Source organism: Trichosurus vulpecula, chromosome 1 (assembly GCF_011100635.1).
Source record: "Trichosurus vulpecula isolate mTriVul1 chromosome 1, mTriVul1.pri, whole genome shotgun sequence".
NCBI lineage: Eukaryota > Metazoa > Chordata > Mammalia > Diprotodontia > Phalangeridae > Trichosurus > Trichosurus vulpecula.
In genome coordinates, this window is record NC_050573.1 from 477,682,273 (window position 1) to 477,708,408 (window position 26,136).

Sequence of the window (26,136 nt, forward strand, 5' to 3'; positions counted from 1 at the left end):
TTATTCTATATCACTAATGTTACAAAACTTAAAGTTTTTCTTATAAGTTTACAGCATTCATCACATCCCGCTTCATTTCATGCACACATTCAATCCATTTTGTCAAAAAATAAAATGATTCATTTACATATTTATGAAATAATTGCTGCTATGTTAATGGATTTCTATTAGTGGAGCTGCGCATAGGATTTATGACTAGAAGAAAATGTCATAGTACTAAAATGTCCTTAGATTCAAACATCTAAATACAAAACACCACTTCCTGGTGCATCTGTAAGGCTGTTCTTTGTAATCTTTGCTATTAAAAACCATTCTAGGTTGTGTGTTCTGCAACCTAATCTAGACCTCATATTTTCATAGTTTTGTTCACTTTTTATGTGCATCTTGTTATTATCTGCAGGCTGTCAGATTCGTGTTATCACATGCTTTTCCTGAAATAATATAATCTTTCAGTATGTGAGGCCACTCCATAGAAATTCAGCAGCACAGCAATCTAGCTGGCCTGTTTTTTCTCTGGGTGTTTAGTGACTCAAATTACCTTTTAGAACTAAGTTATTTGAAAGACTGCATAATCCTGTGTATAGCTCTACAACGGGAAGGAGGAAGCCGAGACAGAGTGTGTATTCTGTGCTCACTGAAATTTCTGTGTGAAGTTCATCTGCAAATGAGTGCTTTTAGATTGTGTGTTATGTTGTCAACGTGCTTCTTGTGGAGCTAAGATCAAGAGTCACAAGTGAGAACACTAGCATCTCCTCAGTCTGTATGTCACCTACTAAGCACCTTCAACAAATATAAAATGGTGAGATTCTTGGTTAATATTTTTAGCATCTGTCTATCACATTGATCAGCATCCAAAATAAGGTGACAAATTACAAGGAGGAGGAGAATTAGAGTTCTTAAAAATGTTCTACCATGTCCAATAAAATATCATCATTCACTGCTGCTGCTGCTACTGACTTCTTTCTTAGGAGATGATGAAGTGTCTCGAGCTGGTAGTAAATCATAATGACATGGAATGTGGCTGTTCTTTGGAAGGTCATATGGATCCTGGCTGAGAGGTCCATTATTGCTTAATACTTCTTGTACAATAATCATTGTGGGTTCTGTGACAACCAAAAACAGACATTTATAAAAAATGACAAGCAAATAAAAAAAGAATGAAACATTTCTTAAAAATACGAAGGAAGGCTTTTTAATAAAAATACAGAGATATATAGTTTTGAATGCTAAATAATTCTGATTTAATCAAACTACTTTCTCATTGTTGAGATGAAGTGTTCATTGATTATCATAATTAACATTACAGTGCAGGAGGATGGTAACATTGCTGGATCAGAGATGTCAACTGATTCACAACAAAATTAATAGCACATTAAACTTCTGTTTGAATCATAGGATTACAGATTTAGAGATGGTAGGGAGTTTAGAGATCATCCCAGGGCTTCTTAAACTTTTTCCACCCCTTTTTGTGTTTTGGCAGGGTATGCACATTGCAAAGTACCATGCTTTATGTTCAGAACCAAGGCTGCAATGAAGTGGCACGAGGCAACAGAGGCAAATGCTGCCAGAAACATGTTGGATTTATTACACATTTGATTTTGAATTAATTTTGGTCATTGAATTAATTTTTGGTTGTTGTGCATTCAGAAAGCTTTTACTGTTGCCAGATTTTTTGGGACCCCATGTAGGGTTGTGGCCCAAAGTTTAAGAAGCACTAAAGACCAATGCCCATTTAAGAGAGGAGGAAACTGAGGCTGAGAAAGGTGAAATTGACTTAGAAGTGACAGAATTGTAATTTAACCCCAGGGCTTCCAGCCTTTTCTACACTGCATCAGGCTGCCATGCCCCTCCCACCCCAACCTTATACAGATATTCCAAAAATGACTTCTGCAAACAAAACCCCTTTATAAAAAAAAAGTTAAGCTATGATTACAAAAAAAACTCTCTAGCATCATGTTGTCTCAATGACAACATTCCAAATAAGCTGCATATGTACAACGCTTCATGAATAAAACTACAAATACAAATGTACGAATCATACAAATGTACACAAAACAATTTATATGTACTCTGCATGGCTGAATATACTGACAAAACTGCTATGCTAACAGAATGTGTCATTTCTTTCTCTCCTCTGTAGTCATCTCCCATCTCAATTACTCAGAGCACTTCTGTTTTCTTTTTCTCCCTATCAAAACTAGAGGTGTTATTAGTTGTTGATGGTAGCTTGAGCCAATATAATAAAAATGACAGTACCTCCTTAAATTAATTTGCTTCATCAGTCCTGTATCAAACTCCCCAAAGAATATTTTATAGAGCTAGAAAAAAATAATAATGTTTATACAGAGGAATAAAAGGTCAGGAATCTTAAGGGCAGTCATGAAAAAAAGTGAGAAGGAAGGGGAGTCCATCAGTAAGAGATTGCAAACTATATAACAAAGCAGTCATCATTAAAATAATTGGTGCTGGTTAAAAAAAAGAGTAGTCTATTAGTGAGATAGAATGGGATGGCTATCAACGATTTGGGAATTAGGAAAATGTCATTTTTTTTCCCTTAAAGGCTTGTATACCAATTGACTGATTACTGTGTATGGATTAGGGAAGATGAAATATTTTTAATAATTATTCATTAAGTACTCTAGTTTACTTCCAAAATAACATGAAAAAATTTAATATTCATTAGATGCTCTTACCAACTTCATAGACATTCTTATTGGCTGAAGCTGAGCTACTGATCTCAGCATATGGAGAGTCTCTGTGTACTGGTGACTTCATTTCCACGTAGCCACTCTCTGAGTTTTGGGGTGTGAGTATTGGTGGATCTTTAATAGTAGCATAGGGATTTTCAGAACTATTTAGTGAACAGCTGCTTGCATTATATTCAGAATTCTTTACTAAATCTGTGGAAGAAAAAAAAATAACCCTTCAGGAGTATGCATATGCGATACTAGATTGCTGATCTGTCTATAAGCAAGAAAGCTTTAAAGTGAAATGTATCCATTGGGGTTCCTGAGTATTTGTTTCATCCCCTACTAAAAAACTATACCACAATTTTCAGAAAGAATGAAGATCAATGAGTCATATAACCAAAAGACTGTGCATCTCTCTGTATCTCAAGGAAAGTATGGCTAGAATCTATAATTCTAGCCAAATCGGAGACTAGCTAGAGACAGAAAGGGTAAAGAGGCAGTAGTTAAAAATAAAAGAATTATCTTTCAGTTTGAACAACTGAAAATTCCTTATAGTTCTGATGCTGATTTACATCATGACTTCACTATATGGACTCTAAAGGCTACTTTAAAAATCATCTCCTTTGCCTTTTAAAATAAAAGGTATAAATTAACAATCAAAGGCATTTTTAAGTTGAGGCTGACTAATATCTATGCCTCTCCTCTTTATCCTCCAACCTCTATAACATAAACAACCTAGTGGGCAAGGGTTGTTTTATTTTATCTTTGTATGTTTAGGGCCTAGCACAAAGTAGGTGCTTAATAAATGTTTCCTGAATTGGATTTTTTTTTATCTAGCTTCAGTTCACCATTATCTTTATGATAAAATACAATCTTCTATTTGGTAGTTAAAGCCCTTTATAATCGGGCTCCAACCTATCTATCCAAATTTGTTTTATATTATGCCTTTTTACAGACATCTCCCCAGGGCTCCATGACTTTTCACAGGTTATTTTTAGTCAGTCAATAAGCATTTATTAGGCATCTACTATGCCGGGCACTGGGAAATACTAAGAAAGTGCTCTCGATGAGCACACAGTATAATGAGGGAGCCAACCTGCAAATAACCATTTATAAATGATACATATGGGATAAATTGGGTAAATTCTCTATACTAGAAGGCCTTCCTCTTCACCTCCCCCAATTAGTTTGCATTTATTGTATATACCCTATAAATATGTATACCCATATACATATATATATATACATACATATAAAGACCTTTATATGTATAAGGTATACATAAATACTATTATAATCCATTTATTATATGTAGTACCCTCTCTGGGCTCACACCACTAACCACTATTCAGATTGGTAGGCTGGATCAAACAGGGTATGTGGCTACTACTCTGGCCCCTCATTGGACCTGGCCTCTGGGCTCTTGAGGCTAGGCAGCTGCTGGGCTCTTCTCAGGATATAGAGTCTCTATGGTCCTCTCTGGCCTAGTTTGTTGTTGGACAATTTGTCTTTTCCAAACTTCAGCCACTGGCTACACTGGTTAATAAGTACTTCACTATCTTTAGCTGGAGCAATAAAATAACTCTTTTCAGTGAAGGTGTCATAATGCCTTTCAATTAGGGCGATGAACATTAGTTTAGGATCTTTAGACACTTTTCTCTTTGACTTCTTCAGCTGGGAGGTAGTCTGTCACCTTCAGGGAAGAGATGAGAGAGGTCTAATCTCTTCCTGTTCCAACTATCCTTTCACACTCCAAAGCCCCTTCCCCCCCACCCCCACCCCCATAAGGCAAGGGCTACTAGATTCCAGTTCCAGTCCTAGTTCTGTCAGTTCCATGTCCCTCAATAACTTTTGAAATCTTACAAAGGAGAGTGGTGAGAGACAAAATTATGAATACAGTCTCTGCTATATGGACAAATTCAAAGTCTCATTGGCCTCCTTGTATGCAAATATTTCATCTTAAGGCCTTCCCCTTTCTACTTCCTTGTTTCTGTCTTTTAGCCACCAGACTATTGCAAGGTTCCCCGGCCCCCATAATCTTACTTATCCATGTATTTGTTGTTCCCTCCCCCAGAAAGAAGACTCTTTGATGTTAGCAACTATTTAGTGTATGTCTCAGTAGCCCCAGTCTTGCACAAGGTAGGTACTTAATAAACGCTTTTTAAATTTAATTGAATAGTATAAAGCTTGAATATTTTTTCCTTTGGATCTTCCACTAAGTTTTCATATTTGTTTGTGGCAAATCTTTGTATCTGAATTCCATAATCTATATCTAAAAATTATAAACTCATAAACGCTTAACAATGACAAGGCCTAAGATGTCGTTAGTACAACCTCTTCATTTTACAAAGAAGGAAATAGCCCCAGAGAGAACTGTTGTCCCAAAGTCACATTCCTTAGTTGGTGACAGTAGAAGCTAGGATCTAAGTCTCCGGTTTCCTAGTCTAGTATTCTTTCCACTAAATCATACTGCCTCATAATATTGTTTCCTGTCTACTTTGGGAATAATAGCTGCAGTATATATGTATAATCATATTTTTCAATTATAGTCCAAAATAGAGATAGTAAGAATTGATAGTATTTTGTCATAATTATTTCCTGATGGATATCATGGCATAATAGATAGAAAGTCAGACTTAGAGCCACAGGGTTATATCCCTTTGGACTTCTCCACAGTGCCCCCAACAACCTCATCCTCCTGCAACATCAAATCAGCCTTGGGACTCACACCTCATCAGTATCTTCTGCCCCTCTGATTAACTGGGCAGAGTGATGAGAGCCTCCCCAAATCTCCATTTATGGAGGGGTGTTTTTCATTTCCCACCAGGCTACTCTCCTAAGGTCTTTTCCAACATACCCTTTCAGCTTTCTTTTGTGTACTATCTTTCCCCACTAGACTGGAAGTTCCTTGAGGGCAACTTTCTTTTTCAAATTTGTATTCCCAGTACAAAGCACAATGTCTTTCGTTTAGGAGGTGCTTAATAAATTTTTAGTGTCTGATCAAATCCCACACCTGAAACAGATTAGCTACATGACCAAAGGCAAGTCACTTAAGTTCTCAGTGCCCAAGCAAATTATAAATTGTACTTGAGTTGCCAATCGGCTTTCATGAAAGGAATTTCCATACCATAGTTCTCTACATGGATAAAATCATAGGCCCTGAACACAAATAAACAAACATTCATTTATAATGAATTTCATTAAATTTTTATGAATATTTATCAAATACCCTCAAAGATGTTAAGTTATTTAAAATAGCAACTGAGGGCAATAGAAACATGGTAAGGATTTCACTGTTGCCAAGTTAGGATTTTGCTGTTGCCAAAGGAAATATGTTATTATTTAAGTCCCATTACCAAATCTCATTACAGTGAACTTAAGTTCTTTGTCCCTTCTTCCCTATTCACCTCTACCTCAGACAGGGTACAAGCCTCAATCTGGTCTGCTAACTGGTACAGTGGACAGAGCACTGATCCTAGAGTCAGAAAGACCTCAGTTTAAATTTGGGCTCAGATACTTACTAGCTATGTGACCCTGGGTAAGTCATTTAATATGTGTTTGCCTCTGAGGAAATTATCTCTCGGGGTTGTTAGGATCAAATGTGATAACAATTCTGAGGTTCTTAGTACTGCCTGACACAAAGTAAGTGCTAAATAAATGTGAGCTATTATTATGTGGCCCTATTACAAGTTTACTTTTGCTCTCTCCCGCTAATTTTCTCTCTTTTATTATGCTTCCTCATCATGTCATATTTTTTGCTGTGAAATTATGATTGATAATGCCCCTCTAATCTACCACCTTTCTGGGGTCTTCTTAAGTAACTATAAAGCACAGTTATCTAATGTCCAGTCCTCCAAATAATAATATATGTTTACCTGAATTTATTCCCTATATGTTGGTTAATATTACTTTTCTTCTGTTGTTTTAGTATTTCCTGTGCTCCTACTTCTCCACATAACCTCTTCGCATTTTCATCTTCTCATTTGCAAAATAAGGGGGAGGACTAGATAATTTTTAAGATTCTTGCTATTACTAATAATCTAAGATTTTATGATTCAATACTGTCAGCCTAGAGCAAATTTCCATTGGCTATTCAACAAATCACTCAACCTAAAAATAAAATTTCCACACTACTGCCATGAAAGACATGAAAAATTATTTCTTCAAATTTAAACTTACCTTTTAAGGATTTCCTCATGTATTCTCTATCAAGTCCAAAAGCACCTGTAATTCAGGAGGGAGAGAAATAGTGAGAAAATGCAGAATGAATGCTAGAGGTTGATCTACTGAATCTAACAGTTTGGAGTCAGTGGGGAGCATGAGAACCCTGAGATATATACTAGGAATTTAATGGATTTTGTGGGAGTTTTTCAACCTCAATTTCATGAGGGCCTAAAGAGAAATTCACATGCTATAAGGTCTGCAAGATTGGGGGTAAAAAAGTGAGCAGTCAGAGCAGTCAGAGTCAGAGTCTTCTATGAATGATGTGGTGGAATATAATTGCCTAGGTAAATTAGGAAAGTCATCTAAAAGGAACAAAAACAGACCACGAATTTTCAAGTTCCTAGGTAAGATACCAATTTGAAAAGAATTTATTACTGCACTAAGACTGCTCCAGCTGGGAGCAACTTTAGTGTTTTAGAGTATATAGGGGTGGGGAACCTACGGCATCAAGGCCACAAGTGGCTCTCTAAATCCTCAAGTGCAGCCCTTTGACCAAATATAAACTTCACAAGTTTGGATTCAGTAACGGGGCATGCTTGAGGACCTAGAGGGCCACATGTGGCCTTGAATGGATGTGTTCTGTGAAGTTTAGATTGAAGGTATATTTTAACCTCATATTTTAGTATCATGTCAAGGAAGATGAGACAAGAAGAGTCTGACATTGAAAAAAAAATGACTAAACAACAAGAGCACGGTAAAGGGCAGCTAGGTGGTACAGTAAATACAGCATTGGGCTTGGAATCAGGGAGACTCATCTTCCTGAGCTCAAATCTGGGCTGAGAAACTTAGTAAGTTTGACCCTGGGCAAGTCGCTTAACCCTGTTTGCCTCCATTGCTCATACATAAAATGAGCTGAAGAAAGAAATGGCAAACCACTCCAGTATCTGACCAAGAAAAACCCCAAATGGGGTCATGAAGAATCAGACGGGACTAAAATGATCAAACAACAACAGCCACATAAAGCTAAAAAATAAACAATATGAATAGATAATTAAAAAATTTCCCCACATTATTCTATGAATAAATAATTTTCCTCAATTAACAAAACCTAATACAATCCAAATTTTCAAATTGCTCAATTTTAAAGCTTGTTACATCATTCCAGTTACTTGTCCTCATGATACCACAATCTTTGAAATCAAGTTTGGAAAACATGAAAAAATCTCAAAACTAATTCTAACTTCCTGCGGAAGAAATAAGAAGTTTTCGAAGTAGAATCATAGTTTTACAGACCCTGGCAAACCTTCTCTTCTCTTTCCTCAGTGAGGTCTAAAATGTCTCATGCAATACTATCCTAAGTTAAGTCTTGGGTTTTTTCTTGTGGTCCATTGCTGGAAATTTTGATAGCTCACAAAAATGAGACCCTTGTATTGTCCCTATTCAGGTGAAAAATCACTAGTTCTATGTTCCAGCTGTTTGGAAATCAAGTTTGATTAAAACATTTCAAAATGTTTCTACTTTTAGGAGTATCTTTATGTATTTCTCATTTTTTTAAATTGAACTTCAGATCTATATTATGTCAGTGTAAATTATCTCTAATTCCCTTTTGATCCTCTCTCTCTCTTGCTCTCACTGCCTCTGATTAATCCAGACTCAGTATTTCAGTTTTGTTTTAATTTTAACTATTAATTTTTAAAATTTCTGACCTTTTCAATCCCAAATCACGGTCCAAATTGTCTTCAGAGTGGATTTTACTTACTCAGATTGAATCTGTTTTGCAAATTAGCACAATTTTCTTATGCAACTCATTGCAAAACTCTACTTTTTTTCCAATCAGAACTGAAATTTCAAGATTTGCTATTCCTTGTTTTGCCAACTCAATTCCAAATTGGTATCTTACTTAGGAGCTTGCAAATTCGTGATCTGTTTTTATTCCTTTTAGATGACTTTTCTAATTTACCTAGGCAATTACATGCCACCACATCATTCATAGAAGACCACAGTGCTCTACTCTTAAAGTCAAAAATTTGCTTTTTTCCAAATTACTTATGATTTTGATCCAAACAAACCTCTCTTTTTTTTTTCTCCAAGCTAAGAATTAATGCCTGTGCTAGGCCAATTCATAAAGACCAGGTAAGGCACCAAAACTTCAAACTGCAAAATTGCTTGCTTTTTTCCCCCTTTACTTTTGGAATCACTGGCTTCAAGTCCAGCACTCTTATCTACTATGCCACATGGCCACCTCTGATTCCACTGGAAGCTGTTTGTGTACTCACTTTGCCTGTTTCTACTATTCTGAAAGATCCCTTTAATTGGTTTTTTCTATCTTTTTAAATTTTTTAAAAAACCATTTTAACCCTCTGGATTTACAACTGTGCTCAGAGCACAAAGAAGGGCAATACCAAGGAATATTCAAATTACAGAACACTTGCGCTCCATTCACACTTTAGCAAGGTTATGCTTAAGAGTTTTGTTTTTTATGTTAAGCTTCAAGTCAGCTTGAACTAAGATCTTGCCAACTGGTCCCATCACTACCTGGCAAATAGAGGGAGAAGAAATGGAAGTAGTGTCAGATTTTATATTTTTGGGCTTAAACATCACTGCAAATGGTGACTGCAGCCATGAAATTAAAAGACACTTGCTCCTTGGAAGAAAACCTATGGCAAATGTGAACAGCATAGTATAGAGCAGAGACATCACCTTGCCAACAAAGGTCCATAGCTTTTCCAGTAGCAATGTATGACTGTGAGAGTTGCACTCTAAGGAAAGCCAAGTTCTGCAGAATTGGCAGTTTTGAATTGTGGCACTAGAGAAGACTTTTGAGAGTCCCTTCAACAACGAGAACTGTTAATACTTAAATTAATTCAAGCTATTCAGTGGAATAAAATCTGAAGCTGAAGCTTAAATACTTTGGCCATATAATGAAAAGACAGGATTCATTGGAAAAGACCCTGATGTTAGCAAAGATTGAAGACAAAAGGAGAAGGGGACGGCAGAGGATGAGATAGATAGCATCATGGAAACAATGGACATGAACTTGGACGGACTTTGAGACATAGTGGAGGACAAAAGGGCCTGGAGTGTTGGTCCATGGCATCGTGAAGAGTCAGACATGATTGAACGATTGAACAACACAAAACACAATGGGAAGTCTTGAATTGGAGCTTTTTTCTTTACGTCTGTTCCCTCCAAACAGATTGGTTCACTCTTACACTCTTAAGTGAGACCAATCCTACTTCCCACTCTTGGCCATATTAAGGTGAGTGACACACTAGGACACTAACAGAGACTAGACACCTTTCCTTGACTTCATTTAAGGACCTATTTTCCCACCACAAGGTCATAAATTATTGTTCAGCTGCAACTAACCCTGCCTAGGCATTAATCCTCCAAATTACCACTGTTTACTAGTGTAAGAGAATTTCACATCCCTGTGCTCAATTAATGTAAATAACAAGATGTTCTATGTCTTGATACCTTTATTAAGTGATTAGCCACTTTGACTGAGCTACCGAATCAATCAAGCAATCAAACATGTAAAATAGGTGTGAAAATGACAAGAGATCATCTCTAATTAATCAATCAAAGGTATAAACTAGGCTTGAACAAGCTACTTAATCAGGATAAGGAGAAAAGTGCTTGCATCACTGGATGAAATTAGACAGCAAAATATATTGGTGTTAGTTGAAAGAATTTGACATTTCTCTAGATCTATGTATTTCACATGAGAAGATTTGGGGTCATGATTTGGGGTCATGATTTGGGAACGCTTTAAGAAACCAAACCTTTGTACCTACAAACAAAGGGCAGAATGAGTGGGAAGAGTGAGCTCAGAAGAAATGTCATACTCCTTCTACCTTCTCCATCAACCTTATAATCTCATCAGATAGACTGGGTGAATAACAAATAATGCATTCAGCCTGTTGTTGAGAGAGGACAAACCAAAATCATTGAGGAAAGAAAGCCAGAAAGAAGTGCAACTTCAGAATTCTACAAGGCCCTCAACCCTCAGGGTTCAGTACGGAGTTCATGAATTCCTGAGGGAAATTTCATAAGGATTCTAGGAAGGAAGAAATCGGATTTCATTCAACCAGAAGCTGTGAGTTACTCCTTTGTTACATGTGCTATCTAAGCTTGAGCCCATTTTCCCTTGGAGTCTATATGTACATGTAGCAGAGTGTGTCCCAAAGTTTTGGGGAAATTGGTTTTTTACCAATGGTTCTTATTATACTTGCTTAGTTAATATCTCTAACTAAAAACTATTAAGTCTGTCTGGCTAACTATGGACACTTGTGAGTGAAAGTTCTAGAAATCCGCAAGCATCTCAGGGTTACCCCTAGAATCTTCAAGGGAGAAATAGCCACCCTCTGGTAACCAATCTGCCAGTGCAATTGGGAATTAAGAAATAGCTCAGGAGGGGGTGCTACACTGTATTTACAAATAAGAATCTATGGGGATACTGAAATATCAATATATTCTTAGTTTTTCCCTACCTGTAACCAACTAAGTATTCTGGGCCATTTCTCTATAAGCCTGTTTGGATACATTAAAATGGGAAAGCAAATATAAAAGTTGGATATTTAATTGCTAGTAATAGTAGGACCTTTCTAATTGAGGAATAAATTAAATCCAACAGTAACTTTCCAGGAAAGCAAGGGACCTAATCACAGTTGAAAAGCTAAAGTGCTGCTGATGGGAAAATGCTGCCACTTTGATGAAAGAGATGTTGTTATCCAATATTCTTGAGTAAGGCTCTCTCCCATGTTTACTTTGTTTCATTTATTCTGTGGCTATGTCAGATCACAGAGAAAATAACTACTTTCTAATGCTGAAATAAAATCTTTTTCCGTAGATCAATCTAAAACATTAGAACACAGGTTTTTTTTTGTTTGTTTTTCAGCTAAATTATTGGTATTCCTTTTCCTAGCACAGGAAGATATGAAAACTTAGCAATTCCTACTCACGTTTCATTTATATTTCAGAAGAAGCTTTGAGGTACAGTGGCTAGAGTCCTAGGTCTGGAGTCAGGCAGACCTGAATTCAAATCCAGCCTCAGATACTTCCCAGCTGTGTGACCCTGGGCAAGTCACTTCATGTCTGTCAGTTTCCTCAACTGTAAAATGGGGATTATAAGAACACCTACCTCTCAAGGATTTTATGAGGACTTAATATTTGTAAAGCACGTAGCACAGTGCCTAGTGCACATCACAACCTTAATAAATGCTTGTTACCTCCCCTAAAATGTTTTTCAATGGTGACTTTAAATGATGAAAAGGACTGCTAAGAAGGACAGCCAATCTGACTTACCAAGCTCATTGTGGAAGCCGCCATGTTTCCAGTCTACTGGGAGTGTCCCTGTGTAGTCCACAACAGGCCCTCGCTTTCCAGGATCCATGTTTTTTATGTTCACAAACATCTGGTTGTTTTTTGACTATTAGAAATGAAAAGAACTTTGGGTGAAAGAGCACAACTCAGTCTTGTACTGCAGTTTGGGGGAGCATTTTTCAGGGACATTGTAGAAGGGATTCAATAGATAATAATTTGAACTAGATTGCCTCTAGTTACTTAGTTCTTCCAACTCTAAAATTCAATAATTCTGTGAATTATGCAAAAAGACAGAGCCTTACAGAAGGCACACTAAGCCTATAGTTATATTGTGGGGGTCCCTACCTCAAACTCTCATCCCCATAATATCTGAAATTCAGTGCTTTGTGCCACAGTGCTTGACACTAGATTAATTCCTCTGGGCCATTTGACTTATACTGAAAAGAGGTCTGGACTAAGTCAGAAAATCAAATTCTGCCTCTGGCTGTGTCATTTCTTGTCTGTGGGACCTTGAGTGGGACCCTTGTGGGACATCAAGCTTCTCTGGGTCAACTACAATTTCACCTTTGACAAAATGAGGACAATGATGTCTGCCACATTTATTTTATAGAGCTGTTGTAAGGTTTAGTTTAGATAATTTATATAAGAACGATATTGTAAACTGTAAAATGCTATAGAAATGTAAAGAATGACTACTATCATTATTATAATAAAACAAAAATGTTCTTGGGAAGTTTAAGGGCTATTTAAGTTAATTTGATCAACAGTATATAATCTCCCAGAGGGAAGGGCTTATTTTATTTTAAATTGGACCTGTAATTTTGTCCATGAGCTTGTAATGAGGAACTTACTCTATTTCTATTCTAATTCTAGAGTAATGGACACTGTGAGGAAGGGCAGACCTGGATGGGCACTGAAGTGTAGAATTTTGGCAGTTAAAGCACAGTACAAAGATACTGAATGCCTGGGAACAGGGAAGAAAAGAAAGATGCTTCCAGAAGGGGGGAACTGGGAATAAAAAGAGAAATGAGAGAGTGTCAAAGACTAACTACTTATGTTGCAGTTATTCTCAGAACTGTCATGCTAAAGGATTTCAGGTTCTCACTAAAATTACTATTGAAAATGACTTGAAAAAATCCATGAGATGCTAGGAATCACATCTCTTCCTTTTATGTCTATGCAGCTAACTGACATGCATCTATTATTTTACCTTTCCAATCGTCATCCTATTTTGGTTGTTGACATGAGGGGATGTAGAACACTGGGTGAGTGTGTGGTAACTTGGATTGGTAAAATAATGATTATTGGTGCTTCCAGCATTACTTTGAGGAAGGGTATCTGAAAAGAAAGAGAGAAGAAAATGATTAAAACTGACTGTTATCTGTAAGAAACAAAATAAGTGCAGTCAGATGAACGAATACTTGTACTGATTCCCAAAATGGAAAAAATTCTATAATGGCAGGTCACTGCAGAAGTGAGAGGTAGAACCAAGATGGCAGAGGAAAAGCAGGGACTTATCCATCCTCTCCCAAATTCCCATACAAGCAACTCAAAATAATTCTTTAAAATGAATTCTGGAGTTGCAACCAACAAAAGAATGGGGGTGAAACAATATTCCAGCCTAAGACAACTTAGAAGGTTGGCAAGAAAGGGCGGTCTTAGTGGGGTAAGAGGAGGGTGAAATCCAGTATATGCCATACCTGGTAAGGCAGCAGTGAGGCCCTGAGCCTCTGTGCAAGCCAGAAGCAGCCCCACTGGGGATGGGGGAACAAGCCAGCAGTGAGGCCTTCAGCCCCAGCACAAGCCAGCAGCAAGGCCCCAGAACCATGCCTAAGGTAGTAGTGGACCATCACGGTGCAGGCCAGTAGCCCTTAGGGGCAAGTATATCTGCAGCAGTGACTTCCATAACTCTCAGCCCAGATAGTAAGAGGATTGGACAAGTCAGGAGATTACAGGGAACTCTTAGTTGGCAATGAATATAGGACTCTTTTGCATTGCCCACACAGGGATCCAGGTTGTAGTCCCAAAAGAGAAGAAAGAACACTAGTACACCAGAGCTTGTGGCTGCAGGTGAGCAGGGACCCTGGACACAGTTCCCGGGCAGAAAATAGTACTTGGGGTCTCTCACAGCATAGGCCAGGAAAGCAGTGACCACATCTTCTCTTGGATCATACCATTTTGGAAAAACTGAAAACTTACAGACCACCCCAAAACTAGCTTTGAAAACAACAGAACAAAAAACCTGAAGCTTTGGACAGTGCCCCCTCTATCTTAGGAGCAGAGCCCAACTTTAACATAAAGTTCAAAGTCAAGAAATAGGCTTGAAAAATCAGTAAGCAACAAAAAAAGAACATTACCATAAAAAGTGACAATGGTGACAGGGAAGGTCAAAACACAAACTCAGAAGAGGATGACAATGTCAAAACTGCTACATACAAAGCCTCAAAGAAAAATGTGAATTGGTCTCAGGCCCCCAAAAAAAGAATTCATGGAAGAACTCAAAAAAGATTTTGAAAATAAAATAAGAAAAGTAGAGGAAAAATTGGGAAAAGAAATGAGGGTGATGCAAGAAAATCATGAAAAAAGAGTCAATAGCATGGTAAAGAAAGCACAAAAAATACTGAAAAAAAATATCTTAAAAAACACAATGGCCAAATGGTCAAAGAACCATAAGAATCCACTAAAGAGAACTCTTTAAAATTGGCCAAATTGAAAAGGAGGTACAAAAACTGTCTGAAGAATATGATTCCTTAAAAATTAAAATTGGGCATGTGGAAGCTAATGACCCTATGAGACATCAAGAAACAATGAAACAAAATTGAAAGAATGGAAAAAAGAAGAAATTGTAAAACTGTCTTATCAGAAAAACAACTGACCTGAAAAACAGGTTGAGGAGAGATAATTTAAGAATTATTGGACTACCTGAAATCCATGATCAAAAAAAGAGCCTGGACATCATCTTTCAAGAAATTATTAAGGAAAAGTGCCCTGAGATCTTAGAATCAGAGGGTAAAATAAAAATCAAAAGAAACTACTAATCACTACCTAAAAGAGATCCCAAAATGAAAACTCCCAGGAATATCACAAACTCCAGAATTTCCAGGTCAAAGAGAAAATACTTCAAGCAGCCAGAAAGGAACAAATCAGATATTGTGGAGCTACAGTCAGGATAACACAAGATTTGGCAGCTTCTACATTAAGAGATCTGAGGGCTTAGAATATGATATCCAGAGGGCAAGGGAGATACAATTACAACCAAGAATCACTTGCCTAGCAAAACTAAGTATGATCCTTTTTGGGGGGAAAATGGATATTTAATTAAATAGAGGATTTTCAAGCACCCCTGATGAAAAGACCAGAGCTGAATAAAAAAATTTGATTTTCAAATACAAGACTTAAGAAAAGCATAAAAAGGTAAACAGGAAAGAGAAATCATAAGGGATTCAATAAAATTAAACTCTTTATATTCCTATATGGTAAGATACTTTTAACTCCTAAGAACCTTATCATTATTAGGGCAGTTAGAAAGAGCATACATGGACAGAGAGCATGGATGCAAGTTGACTATGATGAGATGATATCCAAAAAATCTCCAAAAAACAAAATTAAAGAGTGAGAAAGAGGGACGCACTGAAAGAAGGGGGAAGGGAGAAGTAGAATGGGGTAAATTATCTCACATAAAAGAGGTACCTAAAAGCTTTTAGAATGGAGGGAGCAATAGGGGTGGAGAAGAGGAATGAAGGGCAATTCTTGAACCTTACTCTCACAGGAATTGGCTAAAAAATGGAATAATATATGCACTCAATTCAGCATAAAAATCTATCTTACCCCATAGGGGAGTAGGAAGGAAGAGGGAAGAAGAGAAGTGGAGTACCAATAGAAGAAAGGGTGTATTGTGGGAGGCTGAGGTCAGAGCAAAACGCTTTTGATGAGGAACAGAGTGAAAAGAAAGAGAAGGATAAGCAGGGGGAAAACAGGATAGAGAGAAGTACACAGTTAGTAATCATAACTGTGAATATGAAGGGGATAAACTCACCCATAAAACAGAAGTTGATAACAGAATGAATTAAAAACCAGAATCTTACAATATTTTTTTTTTTACAAGAAATACACTTAATGCAGAGAGACACATACAGAGTAAAGGTAAGAGGCTGAAGCAGAATCCATTTTGCTTCAGAGGAAGTTAAAAAAAAAAGCAGGTGGTGCAATGGATAGAGTGCCAGGCCTGAAGTCAGGAGGACTTGAGTTCAAATCTGACCTTAGATACCTACTAGCTGTGTGACTCTGGGCAAGTCACTTAACCCTATTTGCCTCAGTTCCTCATTTGTAAAATGAGTTGGAGAAGGAAATAGCAAATCATTCCAGGGTCTTTGCCAAGAAACCAATAAATGGGGTCATGAAGAGTTGGACGTGACTGAAACAATTCAACAGTAACCACCACAAAAGTAAGCATCATCTCAGACAAAGCAAAAATAGATCTAATTAAAAGTGATAAGGAAGGAAACTACATCTTGGTAAAAGTTACCTTAGACAATGAAGAATTATCAACACTAAACACATATGCACCAAACGGTACAGCAACTAATTTTTAAAAGGGAAATTAAATGAGTTACAGGAGGAAATAGACAATAAACTATACTAGTGAGGGATCTTAACTTTCTCCTCACGGGTCTAGATATATTTAACCAAAAAACTAAGCAAGAAAGAAGTTAAGAGATAAACAGAATTTTAGAAAAGTTAGATAGATATGATAGCCCTCTGAAGAAAACTGAATGGGAATAGAAAGGAATATACCTTTTTCTCAGCAGTACATGGCACCTACACAAAAACTGACCATATTTTAGGGCATAAAAGCCTCACAACCAAATGCAGAAAAGCAGACATACTAAGTGGATCCTTCTCAGATCATATGCTATAAAAATTACATTCAATAGAGGGCCATGGGAACTTAGATTGAAAATTAATTAGAAACTAAATAATCTAGTCCTAAAGGATGAGTAGTTCAAAGAAAAAACCATAGAAACAATAAAATATTTCATTAAAGAGAATGAGAACCACGAGACAGCATACCAAAATTTATGAGATGTAGCCAAAGTAGTACTTCAGGGAAAATGTATTTCTCTAAATGTTTACATCAATAAAATAGCAAAAGAACAGATAGATGAATTGGGTATGCAACTAAAAATAAACTAGAAGAAGAACAAATTATAAATCCCCAATTAAATACCAAACTAGAAATCCTGAAAATCAAAGCAGAGATTAATAAAATTGAAAGTAAAAAAAACCTATTCAATTAATTAATAAAACTCGGAGCTGCTTCTATTTTTAAAAGCCTAATAAAATAGATAAGCTATTGGTTAATTAGATTTCTTTTTTTTTAAAAAGAAGAAAACCAAATTACCAGTATCAAAAATTAAAAAGTAAACTCACCACCAATTAAGAGGAAATTAAAGCAATTATTAGGAGCCATTTTGCCCAATTAAATGCCAATAGATCTGACAATCTAAACAAAATGAATAGTTACAAAAATATAAATTGCCCAGATTAACAGAAGAGAAAGTAGAAGACTTAAATAGCCCTATTTTAGAAAAAGAAATTGAATAAGCTATCAATGAGCTTTCTAAGAAAAAATCCCCAGGACCAGATGGATTCACAGGAGAATTCTACCAAAGATTTCAAGAATAATTCATTCCAATTCTATATAAACTATTTGGAAAAGTAGGTAAAGAAGCCAAAGAATAGACAATTCCTTTTATGACACGAATATGGTGCTGATACCTAAACTAAGAAGAGCAAAACCAGAGAAAGAAAACCATAGACCAATTTATCTAATAAATATTAATGCAAAAATTTAAAAAAATTCCTACCTAGGTGATCACAACAATATATCACAAAGATCACACTATGACCAGGTGGGATGTATACTAGGAATGCAGGTTTACTATTAGGAAAACTATCAGCAATATAATTGACCATATCAATAACAAAAACAACAAAAATCATATGATCATCTTAATAGATGCAGAAAAGGCTTCTGACAAACTGTAACACTCATTCCTATTAAAAACATTAGAAAGCAAAGGAATAAATGGAGCTTTCCTTAAAACAATATGTAGTATTTATCTAAAACCCAACAGCAAGTATTATCTAAGTAATGGGGATAAGGTAGAAGCCTTCCTAAGAAGATCAAGGTTAAAGCAAGGATATCCATTCACTTCTATTATTCAGTGTTGTACTAGAAATGCTAGCTATAGCAACAAGGGAGTAAAAAGAAATAGAAGGAATTAGAATAGGTGATGAGGAAACAAAACTATCACTCTTTGCAGATGATATAACAGCATGCTTGGAGAATCCCAGAGAATTAACTAAAAAACTATTGGAAATAACAAATTTTGCAAAATTGAAGGATATAAAATAAACCCACACAAACCATTAGTATTTCCATATATTACCAACAAAGTCCAGTAGCAAGAGATAGAAAGATAGATTCCATTTAAAATAACTGTAGACAATATAAAATACTTGACAAACCCAGGAACTACATGAACACAATTACAGAATACTTTTCACACAAATAAAGTCATATCTAAACAACTGGAAAAGTATTAATTGCTCAAGGGTAGGCTGAGCCAATATAATGAAAAGGACAATTCTACCTAAATTAATATACTTATCCAGTACCAGACCAATAAAACTCCCAAAACAGTATTTCATAAAGCTAGAAAAAAAATCATAAAATTCATCTGGAAGAACAAAAGGTCAAGGTCATCAAGGGAATTAATGAAAAAAAAATGTGAAGTAAGGTGGCCTAGTCATACCAGATCTCAGACTTCATTATAAAGTGGTAATCATCAAAACAATCTGGTACTGGCTAAGAAATATAGTGGTGGATCAGTGGAATAGATTATGTACACAATACAAAGTATTAAATAACCATAGTAATCTTGTGTGTGATAAATGCAAAGATCCAGACTTTGGGATAAGAATTCACTATTTGACAAAAACTGCGGGGAAAACTGGAAAACAATTTGGCAAAAACTAGGTATAAAACACTTCACACTATGTACCAAGATAGGGTCCAAATAGGTACATGCTTTAAGACATAAAGGGTGACATGATAAGCAAATTAAGGGAGCATGGAATAGTTTACCTGTCACATCTATGAATAAGGGAAGAACTTAGGACCAAATGAGATAGAAAGCATTACAGCACATAAAACGAATAATTTTGATTACATACAATTAAAAGGGTTCTGTAAAAACAAAACCAATTCAGCCAAGATTAGGAAAGGAGAAAGCTGGGGGGGGGCATGGAATTTATAGCAAGTTTCTCTGATAAAGGCCTCATTTCTCAAATATATAGAGAACTGAGTAAAATTAATAATAATTTGAGTCATTCTCCAATTGATAAATGGTCAAAGAATATGAATAGGCAGTTTTCAAATAAAGAAATAGAAAGCTATCTCCAGTCATATGAAAAAAATCACTATTGATTAGAGAGATGTAAATTCAGATAATTCTGAGGTACCCCCTCACACCTATCAGATTGACTAATATGACAGAAAAAGAAAATGACAAATGTTTGAGGGGATAGGGGGAAATTAGGACACTATCGCATTGTTGGTGTAGTTGTGAACTGATTTAATCATTCTAGAGAACAATTTAGAACTATGCCCAAAAGGTTACAAAACCGTGCATAACCTCTGATGTAGCAATATCACTACCAGGTCTATATCTCAGAGAGATTTTTAAAAAAGGGAAAAGGACCTATATGTCCCAAAATATTTATAGCAGCTCTTGCAATGATGGCAAAGAACTAGAAATTGAGAGGATGCCCATCAACTGGGGAATGGCTGAACAATGAGGGAGATTTGTAAAAAGGCTTAATGGAGAGGAAAAACTTTCCAAATCTTTTAAAAATTTTTCATTCCAAATTCCAAATTCTCTCTCCCCCATCTAGTGAGGAGGTACTTTAAACAAAGGCTGGATGAACCATTTGTTGCGTACATTGTGGAGGGGAATCTTTCAAGTACAGGCTGGGAAAGATGGCCTTTGAGGTCTCTTACATCTTGGAGATGCTGAGTATGTAGAAAAAAAATCTAAGAGAATAAAACCTTGTTTTAATGATTTAAGATGGGACTTACTATACTTTAACAGAGTAAGATCCCTCACATACCATTAGTCTTACCTGAAATAGTATAATCTGCAGTGATGACCCTCATAGCAGGGGTGTAGGTAACTGCTGGCATATTTGATTCCTTCTCCTTTTGTTTGTGTCTATAAATAATGAACAGAGCCAGCAGGAAGAGCACAACCAGGACAAGAATAATGATGCCTGCAATAGCTGCGATCTGATAAGAATTTGCAGGGTTAGCAGTACTTGTTCGGCTTAAACTGTTCAAGTTCCCAACTATTAAAATACCAGCTAGAAAAAGAAGAAAGAGGGACACAAGTGATTATGGTGCACAGAATACACAGGAGATTTCAGGTTGATTTCAGTTCATAAAAATGTTCACTTTGAAGTTTCTGAAAACCGAAGAGCAAAAAATAACATCTCATTTGTCACCATGTATATAGCTATGCCCAGAGCAAAGGGATAGAGGTTCTGATCCCTCCCCGCAAAGGAGTCACCCTGAGATTAAAACCCAGAAGAAGCTTTGATTGAGATACTGTTTTATTTATTATACATTTGTGATGGCATGACACATCCCAAAATTCTTAAGTGATCCAATTCCTAGAATTACTAAAATCAGACCTATGTCTATCTTAAACATTTCTGGAAATATGGAAGCTTTTTTTCACTCTCTTTCTCTCTGTAAGAATAATATAATTTAAAATCTGATAAAAAATTATCTACCGTATTCCCTCCTCACATGGAGGGAAAAGGAAGGGGAAAGAGAATATAGCACCTGTTATGTGCCAGGAACTATGTTAAGTGCTTCCCAAAGATTATCTCATTTGATCTTCACAAGTCTGTGAGGTAGGGGCTGTGATTATGCCCATTTTACAGTTGAGGAAACTGAGGCAAGAAAAGGTTAAATGATGTACCCATGGTCACATAGCTAGCAAGTGTGATGCTGGATTTGAACTTGGGTGTTCCTGACTCCAGGACCAGCAATGCACACTGTACACTATACCCAGCTGCCTCAATGAATGCATATGATTATCCTTTCTTTTGAAAGACAATGTTCCTGGCCATGTTATTTTCCAGGTCAGATTGCTGCCCAAGAAGGGGGGTGCTGTGATGAAGCAAAAATAATTTGCTATGGCAAGACAAGATAATAGGTGGATAGTATCCTTCCTTAGTTCCTAAATTATTTTTGCATGGTTACTACCTAGAAGGATGTAGCCTAATAATATTACACAAGAATGTTAATTGCTAGGAGTCAAAATTCAGAATAAAATAGGTCAATCTGTTCAAAGGGGAGGCACTGGAAAGACTTTAAGATTTGGAATGAAGAATCAAGGTTTTAGTCCTACTCTGTCAGTTAATAACCATATAACCTCAGGTAAGACATTCACTGGGTCTGAGTTTCCTCATTTGTAAAATGAAAGGTTAGATTAGACTTTATGTAATGTTCCTTTCAGCATTAACATTTTTTGTTTCCATGAAATTGTTCTAGTATTAAAAGGATCTTTTTATACACAGCATAGAAAAGGTTCTCTCCCTCTTTTCCACACACACCCAAAAATGTTATAGTGAATAATAATGATATGTGTAATAATAATACATGTAATAATGTAATGATATGTGTAATAATATGTGTAATAAAGATATGTGTAATAATACATATAATAATATAATATGTATAATAATGATATGTGTAATAATAATACATGTAATAATGTAATGATATGTGTAATAATGATATGCATAATAATACATGTAATAATGTAATGGTATGTGTAATAATACATGTAATAATGTAATGATATGTATAATAATAATATGTGTAATAATGATATGCGTAATAATACATGTACTAATGTAATGATATGTATAATAATAATATGTGTAATAATGATATGTGTAATAATACATGTAATAATGTAATGATATGTGTAATAATAATACAGGTAATAATGTAATGATATGTGTAATAATGATATGCATAATAATACATGTAATAATGTAATGGTATGTGTAATAATACATGTAATAATGTAATGATATGTATAATAATATGTGTAATAATGATATGTGTAATAATACATGTAATAATGTAATGATATGTATAATAATAATATGTGTAATAATGATATGTGTAATAATACATGTAATAATGTAATGATATGTGTAATAATAATACATGTAATAATGTAATGATATGTATAATAATAATATGTGTAATAATGATATGTGTAATAATACATGTAATAATGTAATGATATGTATAATAATAATATGTGTAATAATGATATGTGTAATAATACATGTAATAATGTAATGATATGTGTAATAATAATACATGTAATAATGTAATGATATGTATAATAATATGTGTAATAATGATATGTGTAATAATACATGTAATAATGTAATGATATGTGTAATAATGAGATATGTAATAATAATAGTGATCATAGTGAATAATAGTGAATAGTGTTATAGTGAATACTAAACATATGATCAAGGAACATCTTAAGCTAAACCTTATTACATTAAACTATGAGCAAGGCAAAAGAGTATAAAAAACCATGTTAATTAAGAAAAGTGATACACGTAAATACTGTGCAATGTCACAGAAATTTTCAAAATCATTTTATTGCCCATCAGTGTTATTCACCTTGATCACATCTTGTACCCTTCCAGCCTGGGCTGCAGTAACAAGTTCCTGTGATGTGGTCACAAGTAGAATTGTTTAGACAGTCACATATCTGTCGACAGCCGTAGCCATATGTTCCTGAGGGACACTCTGAAGAAGACGAATCAAATGTGAAGTTGGACAAATTAGTAGGAGTTTTATTAGATATGATAAATGAGGACCTTTGCTTGGGAAAAACCCCCCAAACTTTTCATTACATGAATTGGGGCTCTACAAAAGGAGAATTTTGTGTTATTTGTCAATTTTAAGGTAATGGTTATAAACTCTAAAAAGAATGAACAGCTATTTCCTAAGCAGAGTCTTAATTTCACAAAGAATAGTTTGAATTTGAAGTTTACTTTTTGACTTAGAAATCTGAAATCTGAAAACTGGATTTTTACAAATAGGCTTGAAGGTAGAATTTTTTATTTTAATCTGATCTTAGCTTGGGACAGTAGTTCTAACCCACTACAATGGAATGCTTAATCTAAAAATTCATGCTAAAAATCCATTAGTTTTTTTTAATAACTGAACAGCAGGGGGCAATGTACTGCTGTTGTCACGGTTTTCATTCAAAGTTTAGTTAGGTCTCTGCTTGCAAAAAAAAAAAAAGAAAAACCAGCAGAAGATTTTAAAAATAGGGCATACATCAAGTAACTATTTTTTTAAAGTGTTTATCAAACCTCACATTCCACTGGAAGTTTAAGATCTGAAGAGACTGCGCTTGCATTCACAAATGTAATTCAGCAGCTGAACCAAAAAAGAGCGCAAGAAGGCCGAATCATCTGTTCTCAGCCAATTTAGTGTTGTTGGTCTTGTGTATCAAAAGTCCTTCAGACTTCATTTTTCTCAGAACCCTTTTTCATGGTATTAGCCTTATTCCTGGTCACTGAAAAGATTGCAGACATATCTTAGGGCTAGGAGATTAAGACTTGGGGATGATGGCAGGCTGACAGGGCAGAATAGCATGTTTTCTTTGAGAGGGGGACTTAAAGGAGGTTAGGTAAGGACAGGTGGCAAGCATAGGGGTATATCATTCATTAGAAGACAATGACGAGGCTTTGGTTTTTTTTTTTTTCTCTCGCCACTCTGTCCTAACTTATCCCAATCAAGCAACTAAATTAAAGTCCCCGAAGAAGGAACCTGGAAAACTAAGCTAAAGACCAAAGTTGCTATAATCTTGGGTTTTAATGTTCCCTGGTCCTTATCTTCTCTGCACAGGTTTTAATGATGCCTAGCCCATAAAATGAGACAGTAGAGACCAAGGCTCTAAGAACAGAATGAAAAACTTGAATTCGGTTTTGTTCATTATTTCCTCTAGACACAGAATGATAGGGAGTGACCAGCAGAATGGATCATGACAAGTTGAGGCCAGCAAGAACCTGAGGGGCATCTCAGGAAGGGGAGTGATTCAAACAACACTGACAAAAACGATGCCTGCTCAATCACCTTAAAAAAACCAATAAACCAGATCTCTGCCTTTACCCCTCTCAGGTACAAGTGGGTAGTTAAAATAAGTCTCATTAAAATTATAATGTAATGTTGCTGAATATTTTTATACTCACTCTGTTCACAGTGTTTCCCCATGAATCCGGTTCGGCAAGTACATTGTCCTGAGATATGGTCACAATCGGCTCCATTTTGACACTGGCATGTTAACGCACAATCTTTTCCATAAAACCCCAGAGGACACCCTTAGGGACAAATAAGAATAATGGGGATTAAAGGAAGAAATAGGAGTTAAATAGAAATATAGCCCAGAATGAATGATTCAAATTCAGTGGAAACAAGATGATGAAAGGGTGAAGAAAGAACAGTTAATGCACATAACCTCTTACAGATGATGTTTGAGAAAGAAGACATAGTCTTACCAGCACATCCCTATTGTTATGATAGTTTAACCATTAATATTGCTCCTATAATCTTTTAAAGCAGAACCAACTCAAACCTATAGAAGTATGTGGGGGTGGAGGATGGGGGTGGAATTGCCATTAAAATCCTTCAAAGCACTTTATTTTAAGCAATGATTACTGTCCAACCCCTTTCCCCTAATACTGAAATTATTAAGTTACCAATTGCTACAAAAAAGAATATCACACTGATAGAATAGTCAGTATATGAAGACAAATATTCAAAGGTATTTTGTAAGACAGGATAGATGTGGTCAATTCAACAGGTGCTTGTTAATAGTCTTTATGTGAGAGAGAACTCTTGCTCCAGTCACCTAGAGACCCCTTTGGCTTATAGAGGTTGGTAAGCTGAGTTTTAAGAGTCAGATTCAGGATTTTGGAAATCTCTTCTATAAATAAAGTTTAAATTCATCTTGTGTGAGATGATGATTTCCCAAAACTAGATTTATTCTCATGTTTAGAAATTTATCTTTTGGTGAGACTGTGAAAGTTACACACACACACACACACACACACATACACACACACACACAACCTGCAATCCCTAGTCCCTGTAGTCATTACAATTCATTTTTATATGATGTTTTTTATACAAAGTGCTTCCCTTACAACCCTGTGAGATAGTTTGGCTGAGTTGGATGGTTCTTATTTTTTCACATGAAGAAACTGAGGCTCAGGGAAGTTAAAATTACCTGCATAAAGTCAAGTAACTTGTTGTCTAAGTCACACAGATCTTGTGCTCATTGGAGCCTCATTTCATGGCATGCCCAAGAATATACCATGATTTTCAGACTAAAGTTTTGCTAATTAAAAAAAATCTAAAGTGAGTTTAGATAAGGAACACTTTCTACAACTCAGGGGGATCCCCCTAGCCTACTGAGTACCTGCCACTTTATAGAAGGATGTCTATGGAGAAAACATGAATGAAACTAAGAAAGTTAAAAAAAGTCTAGGAATAGGAACATCCAATTTACAAACATTCTCATATGCCCAAAACATGGCTGTTGCACCCTGGAGCTTCCAACTCAATCTATTAGGTTTAATTAATAATTAACCTTAATCCTTGATATTATTATAGCAAGAGGAAATTTGGCATGTGAAGTCCCAAAGACCTGAATTTAACTCTTGACTCTGACTCACTGGTTTTGTGATCCTGGGCAGATGATTTAACCTTTTAGTGCCCTAGGAAATTCTCTAAGATTATAAGTTGATCTGCATTTGTAAAGGAACTCCCTCACTAGGA

General features: G+C 35.8%; 1 protein-coding gene across 1 annotated transcript in view; it reads right to left on the minus strand.

The window, feature by feature from the left end:
• Positions 1 to 608: 608 nt before the first annotated feature.
• The window catches only part of MEGF10 (multiple EGF like domains 10), a 91,276-nt gene continuing 65,748 nt past the window's right edge, over positions 609 to 26,136 (minus strand). Inside the window, exons 17-24 of the mRNA XM_036762622.1 lie at positions 24,549 to 24,677; positions 22,966 to 23,094; positions 20,367 to 20,603; positions 13,390 to 13,517; positions 12,162 to 12,285; positions 6,870 to 6,914; positions 2,694 to 2,900; positions 609 to 1,103 (exon numbers count right to left, since the gene is read on the minus strand). Of these exons, the coding sequence (XP_036618517.1) occupies positions 931 to 1,103; positions 2,694 to 2,900; positions 6,870 to 6,914; positions 12,162 to 12,285; positions 13,390 to 13,517; positions 20,367 to 20,603; positions 22,966 to 23,094; positions 24,549 to 24,677 (1,172 nt within the window). The 3' untranslated portion in view covers positions 609 to 930. The remainder of the gene's footprint in view (positions 1,104 to 2,693; positions 2,901 to 6,869; positions 6,915 to 12,161; positions 12,286 to 13,389; positions 13,518 to 20,366; positions 20,604 to 22,965; positions 23,095 to 24,548; positions 24,678 to 26,136) is intronic.